Source organism: Leucopleurus acutus (assembly GCF_964270905.1).
Source record: "Leucopleurus acutus genome assembly, chromosome: 14".
Taxonomy (NCBI): Eukaryota; Metazoa; Chordata; class Mammalia; order Artiodactyla; family Delphinidae; genus Leucopleurus; species Leucopleurus acutus.
This window is the reverse complement of record NC_139156.1, coordinates 24,531,424-24,555,493: the sequence shown is the minus strand read 5'-3', so window position 1 is coordinate 24,555,493 and position 24,070 is coordinate 24,531,424. Positions and strand designations below refer to the sequence as shown.

General features: G+C 44.7%; 1 protein-coding gene across 1 annotated transcript; it reads left to right on the top strand.

Annotated features, from left to right (window-relative positions):
* Positions 1-183: 183 nt before the first annotated feature.
* LOC309971701 (glutathione S-transferase omega-2-like) lies at positions 184-17,085 on the top strand (the record flags this gene model as incomplete). The annotated part of the gene is made up of 6 exons (XM_082855024.1): positions 184-693; positions 961-1,069; positions 2,817-3,039; positions 3,982-4,083; positions 15,373-15,479; positions 16,926-17,085. Exons 1-6 carry the CDS (start codon positions 660-662, stop codon positions 17,083-17,085), a joined length of 735 nt encoding a protein of 244 aa, XP_082711150.1. The 5' UTR covers positions 184-659.
* Between the last annotated feature and the right edge of the window lie 6,985 nt (positions 17,086-24,070).

Sequence of the window (24,070 nt, the reverse complement as noted above, 5' to 3'; positions counted from 1 at the left end):
TAGTTTGAGTAAAATCTCATAAATACGGCCAGAACTAGGGTGAGGCAATGAGGACACAAAATTTAAGGAGACACTTTTAGGGTCGTGCAAGATCTTAACACTAATACGTTTTTCTTCTTATCTGCTAGATCATGAAAAAGTTTGGCCTTATTTTAAAATAAAGTACTCATTATACACAGGGTATGGCCAATTGTCTTAGATAACACGAGAGGGAGGGTTTAGAATGGGAAAGAAAACGTTAGTGTTACCCTGGTCAATTTTTTATTAAACTCCTTTGAAATAAGTGGAGTTTAAATGCCCATTCTTCATGGATTCTTGATGCAGAGAAGAGACCGCACAGGACGTTGTGAGTTCAAAGCAAGGTGTACTCTTCAGGTGTTTTTTGTTTGTTTTCTGTTGTTTGTTTTTTTTGCTTTTTGTTCTTTCCCCACTCCTGCTACGGCTTCCGAACCTGGGGCTATGTCTCTGCAGGTTGAATAATCCTAGCTGCCATCCTGGATCACTCCCCCTCTACCTCGCCAGTGACCTGTTGCTCCAAAGCTGAATATGGGGCAAGAGGGGAGAGCCGGAGCGCTGCTGTCCTTGGAGCCTGCAGTGGCGGCAGCAAGCCACACGGCCACAACTGTGAGTCTTGGTCGCTGCGCAGACTCCAGGAGAGCATGACTGACGATGCGGCCAGGACCTTGGGGAGAGGTGAGTCCTCTTGACAGCTGTCCGTGGGCTGGGGGCGCCCCGTGGCTGGATGTTGGCTCTGGTGAGGTGGCTGCCGGCCTTGGCCTCCAGACCAGCGTGGCGAGGAGGGACAGGGTTCCTCCGCACAAAAGGCACGTGCAAAAAAAGGTGTCTTCTCTGGGACATGGGAGACGGAGCACCCATGGCCCTCTTGGGGTCCTGGGGAGGCGAGTGAGCCCCTCTCCCCTCTGGGCTAATCCGCCTCCCTGTATCCCCCTCCGCCCGCAGGGAGCGCCCCCCCAGGGCCTGTCCCAGAGGGCCTGATCCGCCTCTACAGCATGAGGTTCTGCCCCTACGCGCACAGGACGCGCCTGGTCCTCCAGGCCAAAGGCATCAGGTGAGAAGCAGGGGGCCCCCGTAGGCGCGTGGGAACGTCTGATATCTGGGGAGCCCTGGTCAAATTTCAGAGGCTCTCTGTGCCTTTCTTCTGAAGCAAAGTCAATAAACGGTTAGCAAAGGACAGGTTCTTGAGAGTGCCATCCTGAAATGCAGAGACAGGCCTGTGCAGGAGACTTTTTTTTTTTTTTTTTTTTTGCGGTACGTGGGATACAATGATACTTTTTTTCTTTTTTTGCGTGTGCAGGAGACTTTAGGGCAGCTCAGAGTAAACTGAATGATGGCTCGGTGAGCTGGTTCCTCCCCTAGAGCTTGCGAAGAAAGGCACCACGGAGGCTACCGGGGCCTCCTCTGACTGCTCTGTCCAGTGTAAACCCCACCCCACCCCAAGCGTCTTCAGGTCAATTCTGTTCTCTTCATTGCGCTTGCAATGTTTTCTTATTTGTTTATCCGTCTTTCCTTTACATCTCCCAGCCCCTCCCCCAACACACATAGAAACACACACTGACACACACACAAATGTAAGTTCTTGAAGGTAGGGACTTGTCTCTCCTATTCATGGGCCAGAAGAGAGCCTGGCACGTAGTAGGTGCTTAAAACTATTTTTTGAATGAATGAACAAATAGTTCCAAACAGTGAAATAGAAGGAACTGCTATCAAAGAGGTGTCCTGAGGTTTCCCACACACCTAATAAATGGGTACACACCCGTCCAGAAGGAATTTTGCAAGACGAGCTCCTGCAAAGGACATCTGGATTTGGAAGGCAGAGCAACTTTGCTGGAATGTGGACGGCTGGATGGACCAGCTCAAAGTCAAGGTGTTGAGAAGTGTTACTCCAGCCTCTTGACTCTGGCCTCGGAGAATCGGTAGTTCGGGAGTTTCGGATTCATGTTAAAGAGATGCAGAGACTAATACAGAGATGTTTTAAAGAAAATTATGTAATTCTGCTCTGTGGAGTTTCTACGGCTTATATTTCCAGGTTCTTCCCTCTTGCTCAATTCTACTTGGCCTTAAGGTTACTTTTTTTTTAAGAAAAATAACAATTGATGTTTTACCCCCAGTGATGACGTGGCAGCTTAGGAACTGATGTAAATACTTCTTGGGGGCAGGGTTTCTCACCCTCGGCACTGTTGACATTCGGAGCTGGATAGTTCTTTGCTCTGTGTGCTTGGTGAGGGAGGAGCTGTCCTGTGCACTGCTGGATGTCTAACGGCATCCCTGGCCTCTACCCGTTAGATGGCAGTAGAATCCCCCTCCCTCCAGTTGTGGCAAACGAAAAATGTCTCCAGATATCAGATTTGTACTTTCAAACTTTAAAATGTACTGAGATCTGTGGCGCCATGGTTAAGCTTGTGAGCTCTGAGTCAGACTGCCTGGCCTCCCATCTCGGCTGTACCACTTCTTAGTGGGTGATATTGGGCAGGAGATTCAACCACAGGGAGGCTTATTTCTCATAGGGGCTGTGTTAAATGTTTTCTTTGCCTCCCCTCCGTTGCTGCTCATCATGATTCCCCGATTCACTGGGGAATCATGAGGAGCTAGTGGGATAAGGCATCGAAAACATCTAGCACATCTTACTGCAGGAATGAAAATGATGTTATGTATTTTTCTTTGTACAAACCTAAATTAAAAAAAAACTCATTGCAAATTTTAATTTTATAGATTGATTGCTTCTGCTTTCAAGATGAGTGTCTGCCTGCCTAAGCCTTTCATTTTTGTTCTGTCCTGTTTTCACTTTGCTTTGCAAGACATGAAGTTATCAACATTAACCTGAGAAACAAGCCTGAATGGTACTTTACAAAGCACCCTTTTGGCAAAATTCCTGTCCTGGAGAACAGCAAATGTCAACTGATCTATGAATCTGTCATTGCTTGTGAGTACCTGGATGACGCTTATCCTGGAAGGAAGCTGTATCCATGTGACTCTTATGAGCGAGCTCGCCAAAAGATGTTATTGGACCTATTCTATAAGGTATATCCAATTTTTTTTAAGCCACTTACACTCTGTTTTACTTTGTATGTCTTTCCCAAACTCCAATCCATTTTAAAAGTCAAATCGTTGGTGAAATTGATATGTTTTAATACATATGTGTGCCTTAGGAGGATAACTGGTGTGGAATTATAGTAAAGCTGTGACCTCTGATATTAAAGGTTAAAGGCTTAGCCGATAGGTACTTTTCCATTTGAACTAGCAGTCTCAAGAGTTACGGTTATGGCATAGTTATGACTGTGTAACTTGAGACAGGAATATTGAAAGAATTGAAAACTGGTGATACTTTAAAGGAACCATTTCCAAGATCCCAGGTAAAAAAAAAAAATTGGGATGTGAAAAAGGTAATGCACAGAAGGAGATTGGCCTTTATGGGGAACAAGAGTGCCAACCATCCAGGAAATGTGTAGAAGAGAGAAAAGGGGGCACCTGTTGATAGTGGGAGAGAATATGATGGAGAAATTTTAAGACAGTTCTCTTTGAAAAGAAACAAAAATAACTCAATGATATTAATAGCTGATGTCTGTTGAGCACTTGGATGTGCCAAGCACTGTTCTAACTACCTTATAAAGGTTAACTCATTTAATCCTCACCACTGCCCTTTAAAGTGGGTATTATTATTGCTCCATTCCTCAGATGAGAACATTGAGGCTTAGAGAGGGTAAGTGCCCTACCCAAGATTGTACAGCATGGAAATAGCTGACCAAGTAAGGAACACCGGAGAGCCCCCTCTAAAACACCTTGTTTACCAGGGTGCTGTGACAAGTGGATTCCTGAAACCACAGAGGTGGCCCTCAGAGGGAGCTGGGGAGCCTGGATGTGGGTGTTGGCCTGTTCAGCTGGAGTGACAAAGCTCTGGCTGCATTTTTAGGCAGAGCAGGAGCCCTCAGACTTCTCCACTAAGAACCTGTGTCCTCTGATCAGGTCCCACATTTGACCAAGGAGTGTCTGATAGCATCGAGATGTGGGAGAGAATGCGCTGATCTGAAGCTAGCCCTGCGTCAGGAGTTCTGCAACCTGGAAGAGGTACAAAACGGGTCCCCCTCCTGGCCAGATGCAGTGGAAGAAGTGATGCAGGTCCCCACCCTGGTCACCCTGGCACCCTCCACTTTCACAGATTTATTCTTTTCCTGCCAGACTTTGACAAGTTCAGTTACTAGGCATCTGATTTTAACTTGTGGGTACTTGCCCTCTGCTAACCTGCTCTGGAACTTTTCTTGAAAATCTGGCAAGGAGTGAGGGAGGGCATGTGATGAATTTCTTCCTTTCCCAGAATCACCACATTCCTTAAGTATCTCTGCACGGATCCTCTAGCTTCTGCCACTGAGTCCAAGGTCTATGTTGGTTAGAGATTGTGTTTGGCTGCTAGTAAAAGGGACCTAACCACTGTAAATTTGTCCTTTAAGGATTTATTCTTTCACACACACACACACACACACACACACACACACACACACACAGGTAAGGTAGTACAGGGCTGTTTTGATGCCTTCTTCATGAAGTTACCAGGGACTGAGGCCTTTTCTCTCTTCCTGTTCTGTTATTTTTGGTGCAAGGCTTGTATAGTCAAAATAACAAGAGAGCTGCTATAACTGCAGCCATCACATCCAAGTCCCAGGTCACAGAAAGGACAACAGAAAGGAAAAAATGGCAAAAGGCCATACTACTTTAAAGGCTTTCCTGAAAGTCCTACCCCATGACTACTTAAATCTCATTGGCCAGAACTTAGTTGTAGAGTCATAAGTATCTGCAGGGGAGGCTGGGAAATGTAGTCTTTTAGCTGGGAACACCTTGCATAAAATCAGAGTTCTATAATCAAGAAAGAAGGGGAAAGTGTCTATGGGTAAGCAAGGAGCAATGACTGTTATCAGATCCTCCCTTAATCTGGAGGTAATGGGGAATTCCCTGCTGGTCCAGTGGTCCAGTGGTTAGGACTCTGCACTCTCACTGCTGAGGGCCTGGGTTCAATCCCTGGTTGAGGAACTAAGATCCCACCAGCCCTGTGGCGAGGCCAAAAAAAAAATCCAGCAGTAATAGGGCTACTTACCCTGTACATCTAGAATAACCTGGAAGGTGGTTCTATGACTTCCTTTATCTTTGTTCCAGAAACTGATAAATTCCCCCTATGGGTGGGTTGTAATTCTTTTGGCAGCCAGAGAATGCTATTTTTATCCCCTAAAGGGAAGGCTGATTACTAAAAATATGCTTCCATTTGACCTTTGTTAAGTGGAAGCAGTTCAGTTTATTTACAATGCCAGCTGCCTATCTTAGATTTATACAGTTGCAGTATTTCTGGATGATGAATAGTCATGTGTAAGAAATGTCAGCCTTGGGGCTTCCCTGGTGGCGCAGTGGTTGAGAGTCCGCCTGGTTCGTGCCCCGGTCCGGGAAGATCCCACATGCCACGGAGCAGCTGGGCCCGTGAGCCATGGCCGCTGAGCCTGCGCGTCCGGAGCCTGTGCTCCGCAGCGGGAGAGGCCACACAGTGAGAGGCCCGCGTACCGCACAAAAAAAAAAAGAAAAGAAATGTCAGCCTTTGGTCCTGAGAACACAGACTGTGGTCTTGACTCCAAGGAGTCAACTAGGATGAGGTAGACTCTTGGATCCTAGACTTGGCTTTACTAGATTACAGAACCTTTGGTAAGGTTCTGGACCTCTCTGTGCCTTGGTTTCCACATTTATAGGGTGAGGGAGTGTTTTAAAACAGAGAGTTTCTGGGTTCTACAGAGGGACCACTGAGTAGGGGAGGTCTGGTGGGTGGTTCCAGATCCTGCTTCAGCCACACCAGCCCTGCTCTTATCACCGGATTTAACAAGACATCCAATAAGCTCGAATTTGGAGAGGGAGGGGGACCTCTGCTTTCAAAAAGAAGTTTGAAAGCTCTTGCCCATAGAGAATGTTTAAGGTCTTTCTTTATTTCAAAGATCAGCTGAACTGATTTTATCATGTCTGGTTACCTTTTTACAGTTAATTGCTGGGCCAGGGAAAGGAGCTGGGAAACAAAACCCTTTAAACTCAGAGATAATTAAAAACACATTTTGAACTGTGTTCCTCCTACTCTGTGTTTGGATGATGGATGAACTTTGAAAATTACAGATTGCTAAAGAAACGTATAATATTACGACGGAGGCACAGTTTTTTAGCTGGGTTCTTCCAGGGGAAGTGAACCTGTATTTTTGTGCCAGGCATGATGCTACAGGTGCTTTGAATACATCCTCTCATTTAATCTTGCCAACAACCCTGTCAGATCTAATAAATAGCATCAGTGAAAGCTACCTAAACCAGGGCTGGTTCAAGGACCACTGAGTATTCAGCATTGTTCTACCAGATTTGAATGTAGCTTTTGTCCCCTAAAATGTTAGCAGGAATTATAACTACAACAAAAGCAGTATCAGAATCTGAAACATGCCCACTGAGCTTGAATTATTTGATTAATTCCTCTCAATACCAGTGTATTGACTCTAGGAGATTCTAGTGAAATTGAAACTTGTCCGAATAATTCTAATAGAGATGGCCCCTCTCTATTAATAGAGATGACGTGTACAATTTTTTCCCATGGTTTTGTACAATCAGGATTTTCTGTGAGTTGAAAATATTTTAAATATCCTTGGGCTTTCTGAGTGATAAACAACTTAAGAGACCAGTGTATAATTTTCTGCCACGTTATCCTCAAGCAAACGGCTCAGTTTAACTTTTGCAGCCTTACACTGACATTTTCTTCTTTTGAAATAAATGCCCTGTTTGACTTTTAAATTTTTCTTTAAAAAAAAGTTTCATCGAAATTAAAGTCTTATTGTGCTTGTTATATAACCATATTTTTCTATGTCATTTTTACAATTCTTTGAGATACATTACTGCTGTTTTTCTTTCTAACCAGCAGGCTCCCCTCTTGCTTTCCTGTTCTGAACATTTTCCTGAGTTTTAAAAACTGCTGGGCTGCCCTTCTCTAACCACACGTTCTGTCTTCAAACCTATTTGCTAGTCTTTACTGAATCATTAATCTCAGCAGCGTAATTTTTTTAAGCTTTAGTTTTTTAATCTTTATTACTGACTTTCATTTCAAAATAGCACCTGATCCCATCTTCCTTTTATCTTTGTGGATTGGAATGTTGGCAGAACCTCTCAGCTGTTCTTTTTTCGGGTGGCAGTGCCTTCATTCTAAATATTTTCATTATGGAAGTAGTCCAGTCAAGTCTAAGTTCAGTGAAGGACAGGATTCAGCCAGATTCCAGTCACTCCCCATCTCTTCCCAACCCTCCCAGTTATAGGCAACTACTAATTTACTTTCTTTCTCTGTGGATTTACCTGTTTTGGACATTTCATATACATGGAATCATTTAACGTTAGCCTTCCATGTGCTTCTTTTACTTAGTGTAATGTTTTCAAGTTTCATCCTTTACTCCTTTTCATGGCTTAGTAGTATTTCGTTGTATGGATACACCAACCTTGTTTATCCACACATCAGTTGATGGGTACTTGGGTTGTTTCCACTTTTTGGCTCTTATGAATAGTGTTGCTGTGAACATTCATTTAGGAGATTTTGGCTCAGACATATGTTGTCAGTTCTCTTGGATTTGTTAGCTAATTCAGCATGTCCACCTACGTGCCATTTTTTGGTTATAATCACCATTCCTCCACATTAGGGAACTGGTTATCTTCTAGTCACCGTGGCTACTTGAGCAGTTTTAGTGCTGCTAGTTTGGTAACTTAATTCATTGTCCAATTCTGACAGCTGCTTTCTAGGTAAACTAATATTTGCTGTATTTCTTTTAATAAACTTCCTCTATACCTTCTCCCACCATGTAAACAATAGAATAATAGTTCTTCTTGTTATTTAAAAATTAATTTTACTCATCTTTGATTATAAAGTAATACTTGTTCATTAGAGAAAGTTTGGAAAATACAGAAAAATATAGAAACTAAGAAAAGAAATTCATAATCCCACTACCCAGAAACAACCACTGTTATTATTTTTTTCTCTCCTTTTCTTATGTATATTATTATGTAGTTGAAATTGTACTGTATATAAAACTTGGTTACCATTATGACATAAGAATTTTCCCCATATTTTAATAAACTCTATAAATGCTTATTTATGGGTATAAGGGTGTTTATTAGAGCAGCCTTATTTGTTATGGTGAAAAATTATAAACCTTAATGTACATTAGATAGGGAATGGTTAAATGAAGGCTTCCCTGGTGGCGCAGTGGTTAAGAATCCACCTGCCAATGCAGGGGCCACGGGTTCCAGCCCTGGTCCGGGAAGATGCCACAAGCTGCGGAGCAACTAAGCCTGTGCGCCACAACTACTGAGCCTGCGCGCCTAGAGCCCATGCTCTGCAACAAGAGAAGCCACCGCAATGAGAAGCCCGCGCACAGCAACAAAGACCTAACGCAGCCAAAAATAAAATAAATAAAATTTTAAAAATTTATATAAAAAAGGAATGAGGTAGATCCATGCGTACTAAGATGAAAAGATTGCCTAAAATATTAGATGAATTACACAGTAATACAAGTGATATGATCCAATTTTGTAGAAGAAAACAAAACTTAACTATATATGCATATATATATACATGTAAATAAACGCCTGGAAAAATGTCTGGAGAGACACACATCAGACTCCTACTGGTGACTGCTACTGGGAAGGGGATTAGCACTGGTGTGGGAAAGAAAAGTGGTTAAGAGCAGGGATAGGAAGGGAGAGTCTTTACCTTTTATGCTGCTTTCTGTGTTTGAATTTTTTTAAAATAATGAGAATGTATTTCTCTATTAGATGTGTAATTATTAAAGATGGAAAAAAAATCACTTTTCATTCTGCATAATTTACCATATGTATAAGCCATAGTTAATTTATCCAGCAACACTCATTAGAGTTATTTAGTTTGTTTCAGTTGCTTACCGTTGTGAATGATGCTGCCAGGAACAGCAGCTTCTTTGCATAAAAATCCTTTTCTCTATTTTAGAATATGTCCTTAGGCTGCACTTCCAGGAGTGGAGGTACCAGATCAAAGGGTATGACCACTTTAGAGGCTGGAGCTGGATGTTGCTAAATTGCTTCCTCCAAGACATGTGCTGTATACCCCCCACCCTCAGTGTATGGAAAATGCCCTTTGTATCATCCCCTTTTCACTGTTGGGAGATTTCATTTAAAAAGATATTTGCCTGTTTTGAGAAACAATAGTTTCTCATCCTTGATTTAACGTATATTTCTTTGATTGCTAGTGAGGTGGTAGATTTCCCCCCAAAGTATTCCATCTCCTCGTGTTTTATTTATGAAAATGGTCTACTACCCATCTGTCAAGGTCTTACTGATTTTCCTTGTTGATTTATTTTTTTAGAGTTCCTTATATATAAAGGATATTGGCCTGTTTCTAAGGCACATTTTTTGGTTTTGTTTTAACTTTTTGTCTTTGTTTTGTACACATATAAATATAACATTATTGTTCTATAAGTCTTTCCTGTTGTGATTTCTTCTGATACTTTTATACATAGGAAATCCTCTCCTCCTTCAGAGATTTGATATTCATTTATATTTTCATCCACCACCCATCACTTTAAAGATATTTGACTTGTCAAGACTTACCCAACTAGCTTTCCCCCCCTACTATCTTACAAATATATTTTGACAAAAGAATTAAGCCCGTGAAAAGGATTCCAGGATAGAATTTTCAGGGTGGTCCTTTGATCCCCCCAAATGTTGACAGGTTGCATTCCGAATCTTCACAGGGAGCTCCAGGTTGTAAGTGGTGGTCAGTAGGAGCGGCGTGTTCTGCACAGACCCTACTTCTCAGGCTTCTTTCTAGAGAAGTGGCTTTATTTATACTCTAAGTTTGTTCTATACCCTTGGTTTGTTTTAAAGGGAATCAGTTCATCTTTGTTAGCTCAGCCTCAGCTATAGTATGTCAGTGTAGCAGGGACCTGAAATTTGAAATCTTGAGAATCTCCCCCTTGTCTTATATGAACTTAAAAGATTTCTGCCCTGGAGTTGAGTACTTTGCTTCTGCTTCTGGATAAGGGCCTGCATTGCTGATGTACCAGCAAGTGGCTTTGTGTATTTTATTGGGGGAGGGGGGTCTGCTTCATTTTTTTTTTTAATAAATTGCTATTTTATTTTTTTAATTTATTGTTTATTAATTTACTTATTTATGGCTGCACTGGGTCTTTGTTGCTGCATGGGGGCTTTCTCTAGTTGCGGCGAGCAGGGGCTACTCTTCATTGCGGTGCGCGGGCTTCTCACTGCGGTGGCTTCTCTTGTTGCAGAGCACGGGCTCTAGGCACGCGGGCTTCAGTAGTTGTGGCACGCGGGCTCAGTAGTTATGGTGCACGGGCTCAGTTGCTGCGCGGCATGTGGGATCTTCCCGGACCAGGGCTCGAACCCGTGTCCCCTGCATTGGCAGGCAGATTCTTAACCACTGTGCCACCAGGGAAGTCCCGGGTCTGCTTCTTAAGAACTATTTCCATCAAGAAAAACCTCTTTCTTCCTCCTCCAACCAGGACAGCAGCACCCGCTGAGAGCCACCAAGCTGTCCTGGTTAGAGGTCCAGGATTTGTCGGCTGTGGTGTAAATGACCACGTGCAGGGCAAGTGGCCAAGTCAAGGTCTAAAGTGCAGTTATTGAAGCTGCACTTGAGAGTCCAAGATTGTAGACTGAAGCTTTTTAGAATGCCTGGTTTGAGGAAGTCTGGGCTTTGCTTCTCTTTACAATCTTGCTCCTTAAAAAAATTTTGCAGATTTCCTTTTCCTCCTTGTTGAACCTCCTGGCGGGGAAGCCACGGCCAGTGAGCCTCACCACGATGGCCACGAGGGAGAGCCCCGCGCCGCGCGCTTCTTCCTTCTACGTGCGCTCTAGCACGAACCTCCTTTCGTCCACCTGGGGGAGCCCAAGAGGCCTTCGCAGTAGATGAGTGGCCCTTTCAGCCTTTTCAAGTTTGGGGTGGAAGTAGCGATACTCACGTCTCACCAAGCAGTCCCTCCCTCTTGATTTGCATGTTCACTCCTAACCCCTTGTCACATCTAAAAGCAAGAAAAGGATCTGTAGTCATTTTTCAGTGAAGTGGAGAACAGAAAAGTTTTAAAAATAGAGTTTTCTACTATTCCAGAGCATCAAATGGCTTTCCCTAAAATATCTCAATTCTTAACCTGAATTGAAGATGTGTGAACACTTTAAGGAAGCCTGAGGGCTTGAAGCTAGAGGCCCAGTTCCCTCCCCAGGCCATGCATGGCCTTGTGGGGATGTCTAGGGCCTTGGTGGAAAAGTGTCTTCTCTAAGCAGGCCATCTTGCCTTGCTTGACGATACCAAGGACAATAGTTCTGAGAGTGAGGGAGTCCATCATGAGAAAAGCTATTCAACATTAAGAATGGCCAATATCATTATATGTGGCAGGTGGGTGACAGGAATAACTCAAAACAGTTTTTTTAAATGACATTGGATATTAACATAAGCACTGCTAAGTGGGTCGAGATGTAACCACAGCTTCCTGTTTTGTTTCTGATGACAGAACACTTAGGAACGATAAGACATTGGACATTAAGACGGTCGGTTTATTTTTACTTCTGAGTATCTGAAAATTTGTCAGAGCAGATAATTGGCTGTGAACAAGGGACTTAGTTTAAACTGAGAACACAGAAGAACTCTTTTGAGTCAAGTTGCCTGAAGACCTTCTTATCCATGGAATGGAATAGGAAGGAGAGAATTTTGAAAAGCTCCTTTGCCATGATTGTGTCACACTTCTTGGTTAGTTAGCTGCTCTGGCAGAGCCCCTGACAGAGAGACTGAGAAAGAGGAAAACTGAGGGGGAAGTTCTCACAGGGATGCTCAGAGCTGAGCCAGTCCTTGGATGTAGAGGGAAAGAGGCTTTCAGAGTTTGCTGATTCTAAGCTTTTTGCTGCTACATAAATTTTAAGAACAGGCAAAGAATTCACAAGAGACTTGGGGAAGCCTCTGTGATTAGAGTCTTCATACATACATATCTGAAGTTGAATGACACAGGGTTGACGCTAGTCTGGGACTTAGGAGAATGATGTTTTTGTCTCAGCTCTGGCACTAACCAGAGAGCCCTCTTACTTCCCTGGGTTGGAGTTTCCTCCTCTGTAAGCGAGAGTCTCTTGTGCTTCCACGCAGGAGACAAGAATCAGCTCACCAGCATGTTTTCCTCTCCACTTGAACTGCCAGGAAACTCAAGTCAAATCCAAAGCTTTATTTATTAAAGAACTCTGCAGGAGCCTTGGCTTGATGTCTTGAGACCGTTTTCCTTCCTTATTTTGACCTTCTGTTCTAGCTTTTACTTTCCCTGATCTTAGCATGGTATTATTTTTCATATTTAATATTTTAGTGTACACGTTTTTGTACACTGCAACTCTAATCCTTTGTGTAATGAGTATGGTATAAATAAATGGAAAAATGGAAGGGGAGTCACACTAGAAGAATCCCAGTGGCCCTTCCAGTACTGAAGTTCTGTGATTCTAAGGGGACAAGTCATTTCACGTGTCCGGAAAGTCTCAGGTTTGCAGAGGAGGGAGCTCTCCTACTGAAGATCCTAAAGACGGTAATAAACCTCCAAGGAGGCCTGGCCAGGTTGTGCTCCTGGGTTACTGCAATGTGTCTGTAGGGGAGCTAGCACTTTGTGCTGGTTTATAGGAAGACTGCTTCTCTGTTGGGATTTTTAGACTTGCTCTATATGAAATCTGGTGGAGAAATGCTTGTTTGAGGCAGGGCTCAAGAATCTACAGCTGTATCAAGAACTCCAAGGAATTTTAATGTCACACTTGGATTAAAGAAAGTCCGAGGGAACGTGTAAATGTATTTCAGGGGCGAGGGAGAGGCTGGCAGAAGATAATTGATGCCTCATTCATTTCATCCATATGCTTATCTTGACTTTTTATTGTACCAAGCTCCTTGATAAGGCTTAAATTGCTTTATGAGTGTTTATATAAAAATTGACTGTACCTATAAGATCATATATATTCAAAGGCAGACTCCTACTCTGAGTAAATGAAAAGCTTGAAAAATACATACTAAATAAACATCAATTAAATTACTAAGCAGCTATTCATTTTCAAAATATCTCATCACTTTACCAAAGGACTCATCATGGGTTCTAGTAAATGTCCATATGTGGTCTGTTTTAACAAGGACTTTCTCAAGAGTACCTCTGCTATGTAAAGCAGAAGAGTTATATAGAAGTTCCAGAGTCCATCAGTTTAGATTCAGTTCTCGTTTGTGCCATGAAAGGCCAATAAGAAGCTGGAGGTATACGTTTCAAAGCCAGTGATAAAAGTTTGGGTGATTACTATCTGTTCCTGAACATAAAGAAGGTTTGGGGCTTTCTGGAATCCATAAAAACTGAATAATTTGTTCCTTTCCCCTATAAATCAGGACTTATTTACACATGACTGAAAATAGCCTCTGTTTTGAGTTTTCATCGGCCAGATTCTTCCGCTTTAGTACCATCTTGTGAGTTTCTTCGAACAAAGTGATGCCACCTAACATTTTTTCAGACTTTCAGGACACTAGTCAGGGGGGGGGGTCTCCTCTATGCCATACTGGGAGGTAATGAAGACATAGGCACCAAGGGGCACCAAATCTTTAGGGCACCAAGATTTGCTTTCTCCTCTGAGAAGGATGGCAGGTGGAGGATCCCATTGATCTTTTCTGTTGGGGAAGGATTTGCTTTCTGTAGATGTAACCTCTGGGGGGGGTCTCTGTGCTTTCTGATCACGAGAGCTCATGTATATTCATGCATGATTCCGTCACTCCTCACCATAACCTCTGAGGAGGGCACTAACATTACCACCATTATACAGATGAGAAAAATGAGGCTTGGAGGAGGAGGTGGGTAAGTTACCCTGGGTTCCATGTTGAATGAGAGGTAGAGCCCAAGGTAGGACCAGGTCTGCTGGTACCAGAGCTCATTCTTTTTTTTTTTTTTGTACATTTATTTATTTATTTATTTTTGGCTGCATTGGGTCTTCATTGCTGCGCATGGGCTTTCTCTAGTTGCGGTGAGCCGGGGCTACTCTTCGTTGCGGCTTCTCATTGCGGTGGCTTCTCTTGTTGCGGAGCACGGCTCTAGGCACGCGGGATTCAGTAGTTGTGGCATGTGGGCTCAGTAGTTGTGGCTCGCAGGCTTTAGAGCGCAGGCTCAGTAGTTGTGGAGCACAGGCTTAGTTGCTCTGCGGCATGTGGGATCTTCCTGGACCAGAGCTTGAACCCGTGTCCTCTGCATTGGCAGGCAGATCCTTAACCACTGCGCTACCAGGGAAGTCCCCAGAACTCATTCTTAACTTCAGCCCTAGACTACATCATAGAGGCAACAAGCTGTCCTGGAGTACAAAGAATCAAGCCTGAGAAATAAGGACACAGTAATCTAGATCTACACCTACGGGGAAGTATTTAGTTGATTATGCTTTTCGTGGGCCAAAGAGAGTCTTTTGCTTGATTTAACTAGGTAACTAGCGTCATACGTTTCTCTGTGGGAAGACCTGGCCCAGCAAAACCTCTGCTAAGCACTGTTGCTTTTTAAATTCTCAAGTACCTTTCCCCCCCACTGTCTTTGGCTATCTCTCTGTCAAGAGTTTATCTGTTTTCTTGATGATTCATCTATCCAGGTTGATTTGTCCCATTAGGGAATGCAAAATTTTATTTTAATGTAAAAAGTTGATAGTGTTGGGTGGCCAATCCATGTGAAGTTCAAAGAGCTCAAATAAACAAAGAAAATATGATAGAAAGAGAGTGTTGGGATTTGAGCGAGCCCATTAGATAGCCCTGCTCTTCCCTGCCTTAGTTTTGAATTGATTGAGAAACAAGGCAGAAGAGGAAGATGTGTGGAGACTGTGGTATCCCCTTTATTACAGATAAAGTGGACCCTGGAGAATGGGGGTCACAACTGCAACAAGTGGGGTTCCTAATTTGGCCCCTCCCTCCCAGTAACAGGCAGTGATGGTCTCTAGGGGCAGGGCCCCCTCTCCAGGGGCTGAGCTCATCCCTGGAAAGCTTAGCACAGGGAGGAACCTGTTTTAGGCTGAGAAGGAGTGGCTGGGCTGGGCTGTCCTTCAAAATCCTCCAGTCAGATGAGCTGCACGAATGCCCCAGTGTTGAAAGGAGGGCAGGACTGAGCATGCCAGGAGTACGACCCTAAAGGAGGTGGAAGAAAACTCAGGAAAAGGGAAGACGCATTCACCTAACAAAATGGAAGGAGAATCAAAGTCTTGGTTCTCCTTCTTTGGGAATTAATTTGATATTTGTACTTAGTGTCTATAAATACATTAGTATATAGGTAAATTAACTTGCTTTTGCTCTGTTTAAACTTTCAGATTCTTGGCTATCAGAACACAGTCTTCTTCGGTGGTGACTGTATATCCATGATTGATTACCTCTTTTGGCCTTGGTTTGAGCGGCTGGATGTATATGGAATAGCTGAGTAAGACATTTAACTGTGTGGTTGTGGATTCCTAGGGTCGCCCTAGTGCTTGAAATGGTCTGTGTGCCATTTGTCCTTCTCTGGACATGTGACACATGTGAATGTGAAACACAGTCGGGTTTTAAACTATGTGTTTCCTTGTTCAAAATGCATCTGTGCTCTTATGCCACTAACTGTGGACCCAAACTTTACCCATATTTCTGCTGGTAAGACTGTGTCCGGAAGCCTCCTGCCATGCTACAGAGCCTGCTGTCCTCAACACCCATCCAGCACAGGCCGGTGGTGAACACAGAAGCAGGGGAAGGGTCTCAGTCACAGGGTTTTGGCGCCTTGTCTGCAGCTTCCTCGGTGGCCCTCCACCTGGTCCTGCTGTGTCACCCAGCGGATCCCACACACCTTACTCCTCACACCTTTGTTCCCCAAGGAATCTTTCCGCAGATAGGCAGACCCTTCAAAAAATAAATGATTTTTAAAGTAATATATGCTTGTATACAAACAAACAAAATGGCCAGCCATACGCCATGGGAGTGTAGGGATGTTTCAGGTAGAAGAAATGGCCTGGTAGACTCAGGGGGGCTTCATAGGAGCCCTGGGCAGAGCATGTGCTGTGTTCCCACGATGCTCACAGGAGAGGCTGAACTTGTGCTGGCTCTGCTCTCAGCCAGCCGGCTGCATGGTGGGTGCTGGCCACTCTGGTGTTTGGGAATCCAGTCCTGCAGAGGTAGAACCGCGTCTCCTTCATAAGGCACACACTTGAGTCTTCCCAGGAGGCATCTCCTGTGCGTCTCACTTAGGGAAGTTCAGATATAACAAACTTGGATATTTAAAACTATGTCACACCATAACCTTTACAAAAACCTGCCCTTCTGGGAACAGAGTGTTAAACCACATACTAGGAACCCTCACCTCTTCTGGATTTTACACTAACAAGTTTATTGCCTGGGCAAGTCACTTTACAGATCCTAGACCTAAACATCCTGACAGGTCTTTGCAGGGACCCAGTCAGCTCCATTATTTCAAGGTGTAATGATTGCTTTACTCATTGCTCCCAAAAAAGTGCTTTTGGAAACTACTTGTGTGTATTTTTTTCAAGCCTCCTAAAGTAAAATCTGAGAAGGACAGAAGGATGTGTCTTTCAGGGGGTGTATCTTTGTCTTTTTGTTGGCAAACAGGGAAGCACAGATACCTTATTTCCCCAGAGCACTCAGTCCACAAGCATTTTAACCGCAGGGTTAAAAGCAACAACTTTTGCAATTCTAAAGCACACACAGCCATTCCAAGAATTAGATTTTCCTCCAGTAAGTGATTATGCTCAGTTGATAGTAAGGTAACTGAGATAACTTTATTGCCCCGGTAAATCCATGTCTTGTAGCTTGTAAGTCTAAAAAGTGATCCATGCCCCCTTTTGCCCTTTAGCCATGCTAACGATTCTCTCCTGTCCTGCAGCTGTGTGAACCACACCCCCGCGCTCCGGCTCTGGATCGCAGCCATGAAGCAGGACCCCACAGTATGTGCTCTTCTCATAGATAAGAACATCTTCCTCGGCTTCTTGAATCTCTATTTTCAGAACAACCCCGATGCCTTTGACTATGGGCTAAGTTGCTGAGCCTTGCAGTCCACCCATTCACCACCCAGAATTCCCAAGCATGTCGTGATTCTGCATCAGCACTTGTTTGGGTGGGGCAGTCAATCTCTGTTCATTTTTTTTGAGGTTCCCAATAAACATGGAGACAGAATCATTTCTGATAATCATTTGTATGGCTCCTCTAGCCCACAGCATCCAGTGATTCTCTAGAAATCTCAGTGCTAGATTGTCCAGGGACATTTTGAGAGCCTGTGTGCCTCCCAGTTCCATGGTTATCGACCCGGTTTGACCTCCAGGTTGTTGGTGTTGATGTTGAGGTTCAAGGCCGCCCCATCACTGGTGCTTGTCACTACTGATGGCACACCCTCCACAACTTCCTGGGAAGAAAATGCTTGCAGTCCAAATACTCTCCCTTTGGCAAATGAAAGCTGCAGTCCCTGTGGGTGTGCACGAGTTTCATTCTCCCTCAAACTTTGGCTGTGGGCCCGGGAGGCACCGAGGGTCCTGTGACTGAAAGAATTCCAAAGCAGGAAATTAAACACCCATTATCACCCTGGACTACCGACGTCAGAATATCACCGGTGCTGTCAGGGCTCAGGATGGCTCACAAAATGTTCTATAGCCAACATCCTGCCTTAAAAAAGGACACACATCCCAAACCCAGTCAGAGGTAAAGGTCACTCTGTTGGATTTGCGTCACAGATGCTTTCAATTCATCACAACACATGCCTCTGGTTGCCTGTTGTGTACCAAGCCTGGGCTGTGTGGGTGATAAAGATGACAAAGACACAGGAGCCCCTGATCTCTCCACTCATCTTGGTTGAGATTTTAAACGTAGAGCTTTTGGAGCTGCTTGTCTTGCAGTGGGAATGCTTCTCTTTTTTAAAAAATTATTTTTAATTGAAGTATAGTTGGTTTACAGTGTTGTGTTCATTTCAGGTGTACAGCAAAGTGATTCAGTTCTACATGTATATATTCTTTTTCAGATACTTTTCCATTATAGTTTATTACAAGATATTAAATATACTTCTCTGTTCTATACAGTAGCTTCTTGTTGTTTATCAGTTTTATATAGAGTAGTGTGTATCTGTTAATCCCAAACTCCTCCTTTCCCCTTTGGTAACCATAAGTTTGTTTTCTACGTCTGTGAGTCTGTTTGTGGGTTTTTTTTGTCTGTTTTTTTTTAATTTTCCACGCCCCCTGCCTTGATTTGTGCCAAAATAAATGATGTTTCGCTTTTAAGATCAAAATCCAATTAGTCCTTGATAATATGTAGGAAAACAATTGGCTTTGTACATTAACCTTGTATCCTGCAACCTTGCTATAGTTGTTTATTAGTTTCAGGAGCTTTTTGTTTTTCTTGAAGTATAGTTGATGTACAGTATTGTGTTAGTTTCAAGTGTAGAGCAAATTGATTCTGTTTTATAAATATACATGTATATCCTTTTTCAGATTCTTTTCCTTTGTAAGTTATTATAAGATATTGAATACAGTTCCCTGTGCTGTATGGTAGGTCCTTGTTGGTTATCTCTTTTATATAGAGTAGTGTCTGTTAATCCCAAACTCCTAATTTATCCCTCCTCCCCACTTTCCCCTTTGGTAACCATAAGTTTGTTTTCTATGTCTGTGAGTCTGTTTCTGTTTTGTAATTAAGTTCATTTGTACCATATTTTTAGATTCTACATATAAGTGGTATCATATGATATTTATCTTTGTCTGACTTCACTTAGTATGATAATCTGTAGGTCCATCCATGTTGCTGCAAATGGCAATATTTCATTCTTTTTTATGGCTGAGTAATATTCCTGTGTGTGTGTGTGTGTGTGTGTGTGTGTGTGTGTGTGTGTGTGTATCTTCTTTATCCATTCCTCTGTTGATGGACACTTAGGTTGCTTCCATGTCTTGGCTATTATAAATAGTGCTGCTCTGAACATTGGGGTGCATGTATCATTTCAAATTAGAGTTTTTGTTTTTCCAAGATAAATGCTCAGGAGTGGGGTTGCTGGATCATATGGTGACTCAATTTTTTTTTAAATTTATTTAATTTATTTATTTTTGGCTGTGTTGGGTCTTTGTTGCTGCGTGCGGGCTTCCTCTATTTGTGGCGAGTGGGGGCTACTCTTCGTTGCAGTGCACAGGCTTCTCATTGTCGTGGCTTCTCTTGTAGCAGAGCACGGGCTCTAGGCGCGCAGGCTTCAGTACTTGTGGCACATGGGCTCAGTAGTTGTGTCTCATGGGCTCTAGAGCACAGGCTCAATAGTTGTGGCGCATGGGCTTAGTTGCTCCGTGGCATGTGGGATCTTCCCGGACCAGGGCTCGAACCCGTGTCCCCTGCATTGGCAGGCGGATTCTCCACCACTGTGCCACCAGGGAAGCCCCTGTTTTTAGTTTTTGAAGGAACCTCCGTTTGCTCTCCACAGTGGCTGCACCAGTTTATGGGAATGCTTCTCTTGGCTGGATGTGGCACCTCGGCTGGCTCCGTCCAACAATGCCCACCACTGAAGACGATAAGGAGCCCCAAAGATGGCCAGGTGTGCCAGCAGGTGCCTTAGGAGTGGGACAGCTCTGTACAATGCCATTTTCTCTCAGGGTCTCAGGATCAGCCTGTGATCATTTGCTCTGTTCACGCGGGACCTTTTCCCAGCCTCCAGCCATGCTGAGACCAGGCAGCGGCAGGAGTGATGTTTGGACTTGTCAGCGCCCGTGGAAGAGCTGTCTGCTGCTCCTGCCTCTGACTCAGCCCAAACCAGCCCCTCTCTCCTCATGTCTCAGCCTGGCCTGGCCTGGCCATCTGCTGCCTCTGGGTGGATTTTGACTCATGTAAATACTTACCAGTGTGACTCCATGCCAGTTGGACAGAGCAAGCCTGCCTGGGGAAGTAGAGGGTCTGCCAGAACAGGCGCCACTTGGTGGGGCAGTCTCTGTACCATCTACTCAGGATGGGGCGCTCTGTTGCCATGGCACCCGAGCCAACAAAGAATGAGGTCTGCAAGTCACATTTCCCTAGGATCCTTGCTTGGCTTCTGTGGCCTCTCCTGGGACTCAGGGATTGATCATCTTTGCAGATGTAAATCCTGTGTGCTGGCCAGTGTTTGGCATGGGACTGAGACTGCTGTTGACTCAACAAATAAAGGCCTGTTTCTGGATGGCCAGAACCAAAGATGTTCTCTTCTGGGGCTCCACATGCTAATTCAGAAAGCTTGGAGAACCAGGAAATAAAGGATGGAGAAGAGTGTTCGTGGAAAGTTTGCAGGCTGGCGGCCCACAGCCCAATTTGGGATTTGAAAGCCTTTCAGCCAGGCGTGCTCTGTGCAGTTGGCAAGCGTCACCTGCACTGCCTTACACTACTTCCTTATCTTTCCTTTATGTCACCTGTCAGCCACAGAGGAATTTGAATTGTCAACCTCTGGATGAAACTAGAAGCATTTAGCCTGGAGAAAAGAGGAAATTAAGTAAGGCTCCATGAGGAACTTTCAAAACAACTACTTCTTTTATGTGTGGGTGTTTAAAAAAATTACATCAGGGTTAACAAAAAATCAATGAAAGAGAAACAGGAGGTCTTCCATCATCCCATATCTCAGAGATAACCACTTTCAACAATTGGAGAATATCTTTTTTTTTTTTTAAAAGGTCCTGGATGGCCAAGTCTTTTTTTTTTTATTTATTTTTATTTTTTAAAATTTATTTATTTTTGGCTGAGTCGGGTCTTCGTTGCTGCGCGCGGGCTTTCTCTAGTTGCGGCGAGCAGGGGCTACTCTTCTTTGGGGTGCACGGGCTCCTCATTGCGGTGGCTTCTCTTGTTGCAGAGCATGGGCTCTAGGGCACACTTCAGTAGTTGCGGCACATGGGCTCAGTAGTTGTGGCGCATGGGCTTAGTTGCTCCGTGGCATGTGGGATCTTCCCGGACCAGGGCTCGAACCCATGTCCCCTGCATTGGCAGGAGGATTCTCAACCACTGCGCCACCAGGGAAGCCCTTGGAGAATATCTTATAAAAGCATGTTCAACTATGGATTTAAGGTGAAATCTGTCCTCTATTAGAAAAAGAGAAAGACGGTTTAAACCACAGCATTGATAGAGCCTCCTCGTCATAGATGATGATAACATCAGAACTGATGACTAGAGGCAGTCGTGTGGACTCCTTTCCTTGGTGGTTCTGGACTGGAGCGCATCTGGGCTGAGCCCAGTTACATCCTGGCACAGTGTGGGTGGGTTGGGATGGCCAGGACAGCTGGCAGTGGTTGTGATGGGTGCTGGGGATGCTGAGTAAATGGTACTTGAGTTTCCTTCTAGCTGTAAACTTCTCTGATCTCAGACAGCAGAGTGGCTGTGTTAGAGTGGATTAAACCTATCAACAAATGGTCAGGTCCAAGGTGGAGCATCTTCACTGCTGCAGGAACTGCCCTTGGGTACCTCCACATTGCTCCTCGGAGCTTTGGTGGTGAGGGCTGTGGTGGGGTGTCTCTCCCGTAACTTCTTACCTCACATCCCACCTGGTCCACATTTCCTTTGTCAAAGTCAATGATCATCTTGATGGAGGGGAGACATTGCTGCTCTGCCTTAGGCTCCCCTGTGGTTTATGTCAGCCTGGTTCCATTTATTATCAAAAGTCTACACAGACAATTAGATATCCAGCCCGAGGAGCTTCTCACTGATTAGCCTCCAGCCCCTTCCCCGCCTTACACACACACTGAGCACTGGGTCCACCCAGGAGCCCCATTTCCCATTCATCCACCCCTGTGAATCCCTGGAGGCCTGGGCATTTGGTCTTTGCAAACATTTTGCTCACATATGGCTTGTGCCAGAGCTCTTGAGCCTTTGCAAGTGCTGTTTCCTCCACTCTCGAATCTTCCTCAGAGCAGCCTCCTCGTGTTTTTCTTCAACCAGCTTTTTCTCTTGCAAAATTCAGATAAGAATTTTTCTTTGGGCAAAGAGGTGGTGTACCATAGAGGATAAGAAGAGGGCTGTGTGATCAGGTGTACCAAGTTCAGATTCTAGCTCTGCCGCTCATTAAATTCCATGGGCAAGATGCTTAATCACTCTGAGCCTTAGTTTCTTATCTGTAACATGGAACGACTAAGAACCTGTTTCATAGGGTCGTTGAAAAGTAATGGGGTCATCCATGTAAGGACTTAGCACCTTCCAGGGAAATGCTCAGTGAGTGGCCAGCAACACTATAATCATGGCAACGCTTCTGAGGATGATTAGACATGAACTCTGCATTCATTCTCCCAACGCTTTGTGGAACAAGATGCCCTGCGTTGCACACAGCTTGATGCATGGTTTGGAGTTGTTTTCTGGTTGCTTCATGTGTGCAGGTTTAGACTCAAATGACCTGTGAACCCTTTGAAGCTGGGACTATTATTCCTTCCCCCACCCCCATTCCATGCATCCCAAGCCTAGTTTAATATTGTGAATCTTGGAATCTTGCCATGTTGCTGATGATGGTAAAATAAATACCCTCTCCTGTGTTATGGAGGAGTACTCAGAATTCAGCTTCTCACGGGGCTTCCCTGGTGGCGCAGTGGTTGAGAGTCCACCTGCCGATGCAGGGGACACGGGTTCATGCCCCGGTCCGGGAAGATCCCACATGCCGCGGAGCGGCTTGGCCCATGAGCCATGGCCGCTGAGCCAGCGCATCCGGAGCCTGTGCTCCGCAACGGGAGAGGCCACAACAGTGAGAGGCCCGCGTACTGCAAAAAAAAAGAATTCAGCTTCTCTGCCCTCTCAGAGGATGTTATTATCTTACGAGGGTTAAAGTGTTAGGGATTTGAAATGCCTGCAGGCCTGCCCAGATACCAGGCAGCTTGGATGCTGCATGGAACACAAAACCACCCGGAACTGTGCTGCTCATGGAAAGGATGATTACACACATGCTCCCGACAAGAACTGTAGGATACGTTGCCCTGTCATTTCTTCCCAAAGATCCACCACAACCAAGAATCCCCTCGCAGACAGCAAGAGTCCCCAGCCCACTTAGTAGCAGACAGCCTTCCTCAGAGGGTGTGGTTGAACAGCAACGGTCAGCTCCCTGGCGGAGAGCAAGCAGGAGAGAGCCATTCACAGGCCCGTCAGCCAAGGAGGAAAAAGCAACTGAGGCAGGCTCTGTGCTGCCGGCGCAGGGGAGTCTGAGCGTGGCACCCCTCTCCTGGCAGCACAAGACTGGGGGCCTGGGAAGCAAGGATGTCTGTTAGCAGGGGTAGCCTTTGCTAAATCTGGGTGTATACTTCCAAAGCTGTGGAATATTTGGATTATACTCAGAGGTTTAGAAAATCTCTCAAAGGTGTGTGTGTGTGTGTGTGTGTGTGTGTGTGTGTGTGTTTCTGGGCATTTCTGCTAAAGGAGGAAAGTAGCAGGATGAATACTGAAGAATCCTATAAATGATCGGAGCAGGAGGTATTTTAAAAATTCCATCCTGAAATAAGTGGTACTTGGCCATTCATGTGCTAAACAGAAAGACTCCCTTTGGGGACTTTATCTGGGACACTGTTCTGATAATCTGCTGGCAGCAGGGGGTGGGGTACACACAGACTTCCCAGGTGCAGGGGCAGTGGGGGCTGCTAAGCCTGGAAGCTGGGGTAAGAGTTAGCTGGGGCTCTGCTGAGGAAGCACTGGAGGAAGCTCTAATCTAAAACTGGCTTTGGGTGTGTGGAGGAGGGAACCTGGGGTAGAGTCAGAACAATAGAAAGCCTTCTGTTTACTGAGTGCTTGCCATATGTCAGGCAATACTTTACATATACTAGTGATACCTCACAGCCTTTGAGGTAAGTGCTAATTACCCCCATTTTACAGATGGGTAAACTAAGGCTTAGAGATGCAGTAAAGTGCCCAGATGTCACATGGCAAGTAATAGGCAGAGCCGGGGTTTGAATGCAAGCAGTCGACTCCAGAGGCCCTGCTCTTAACCTCTGCACTCCTCTGCTCCACCCTCACACATACCCCTCTGCCTCCCGCCCTCCCCCGCCTTCCCCTTCTGCTTCCCTCTCTAGACTGGGAGCTCTCTCGAGG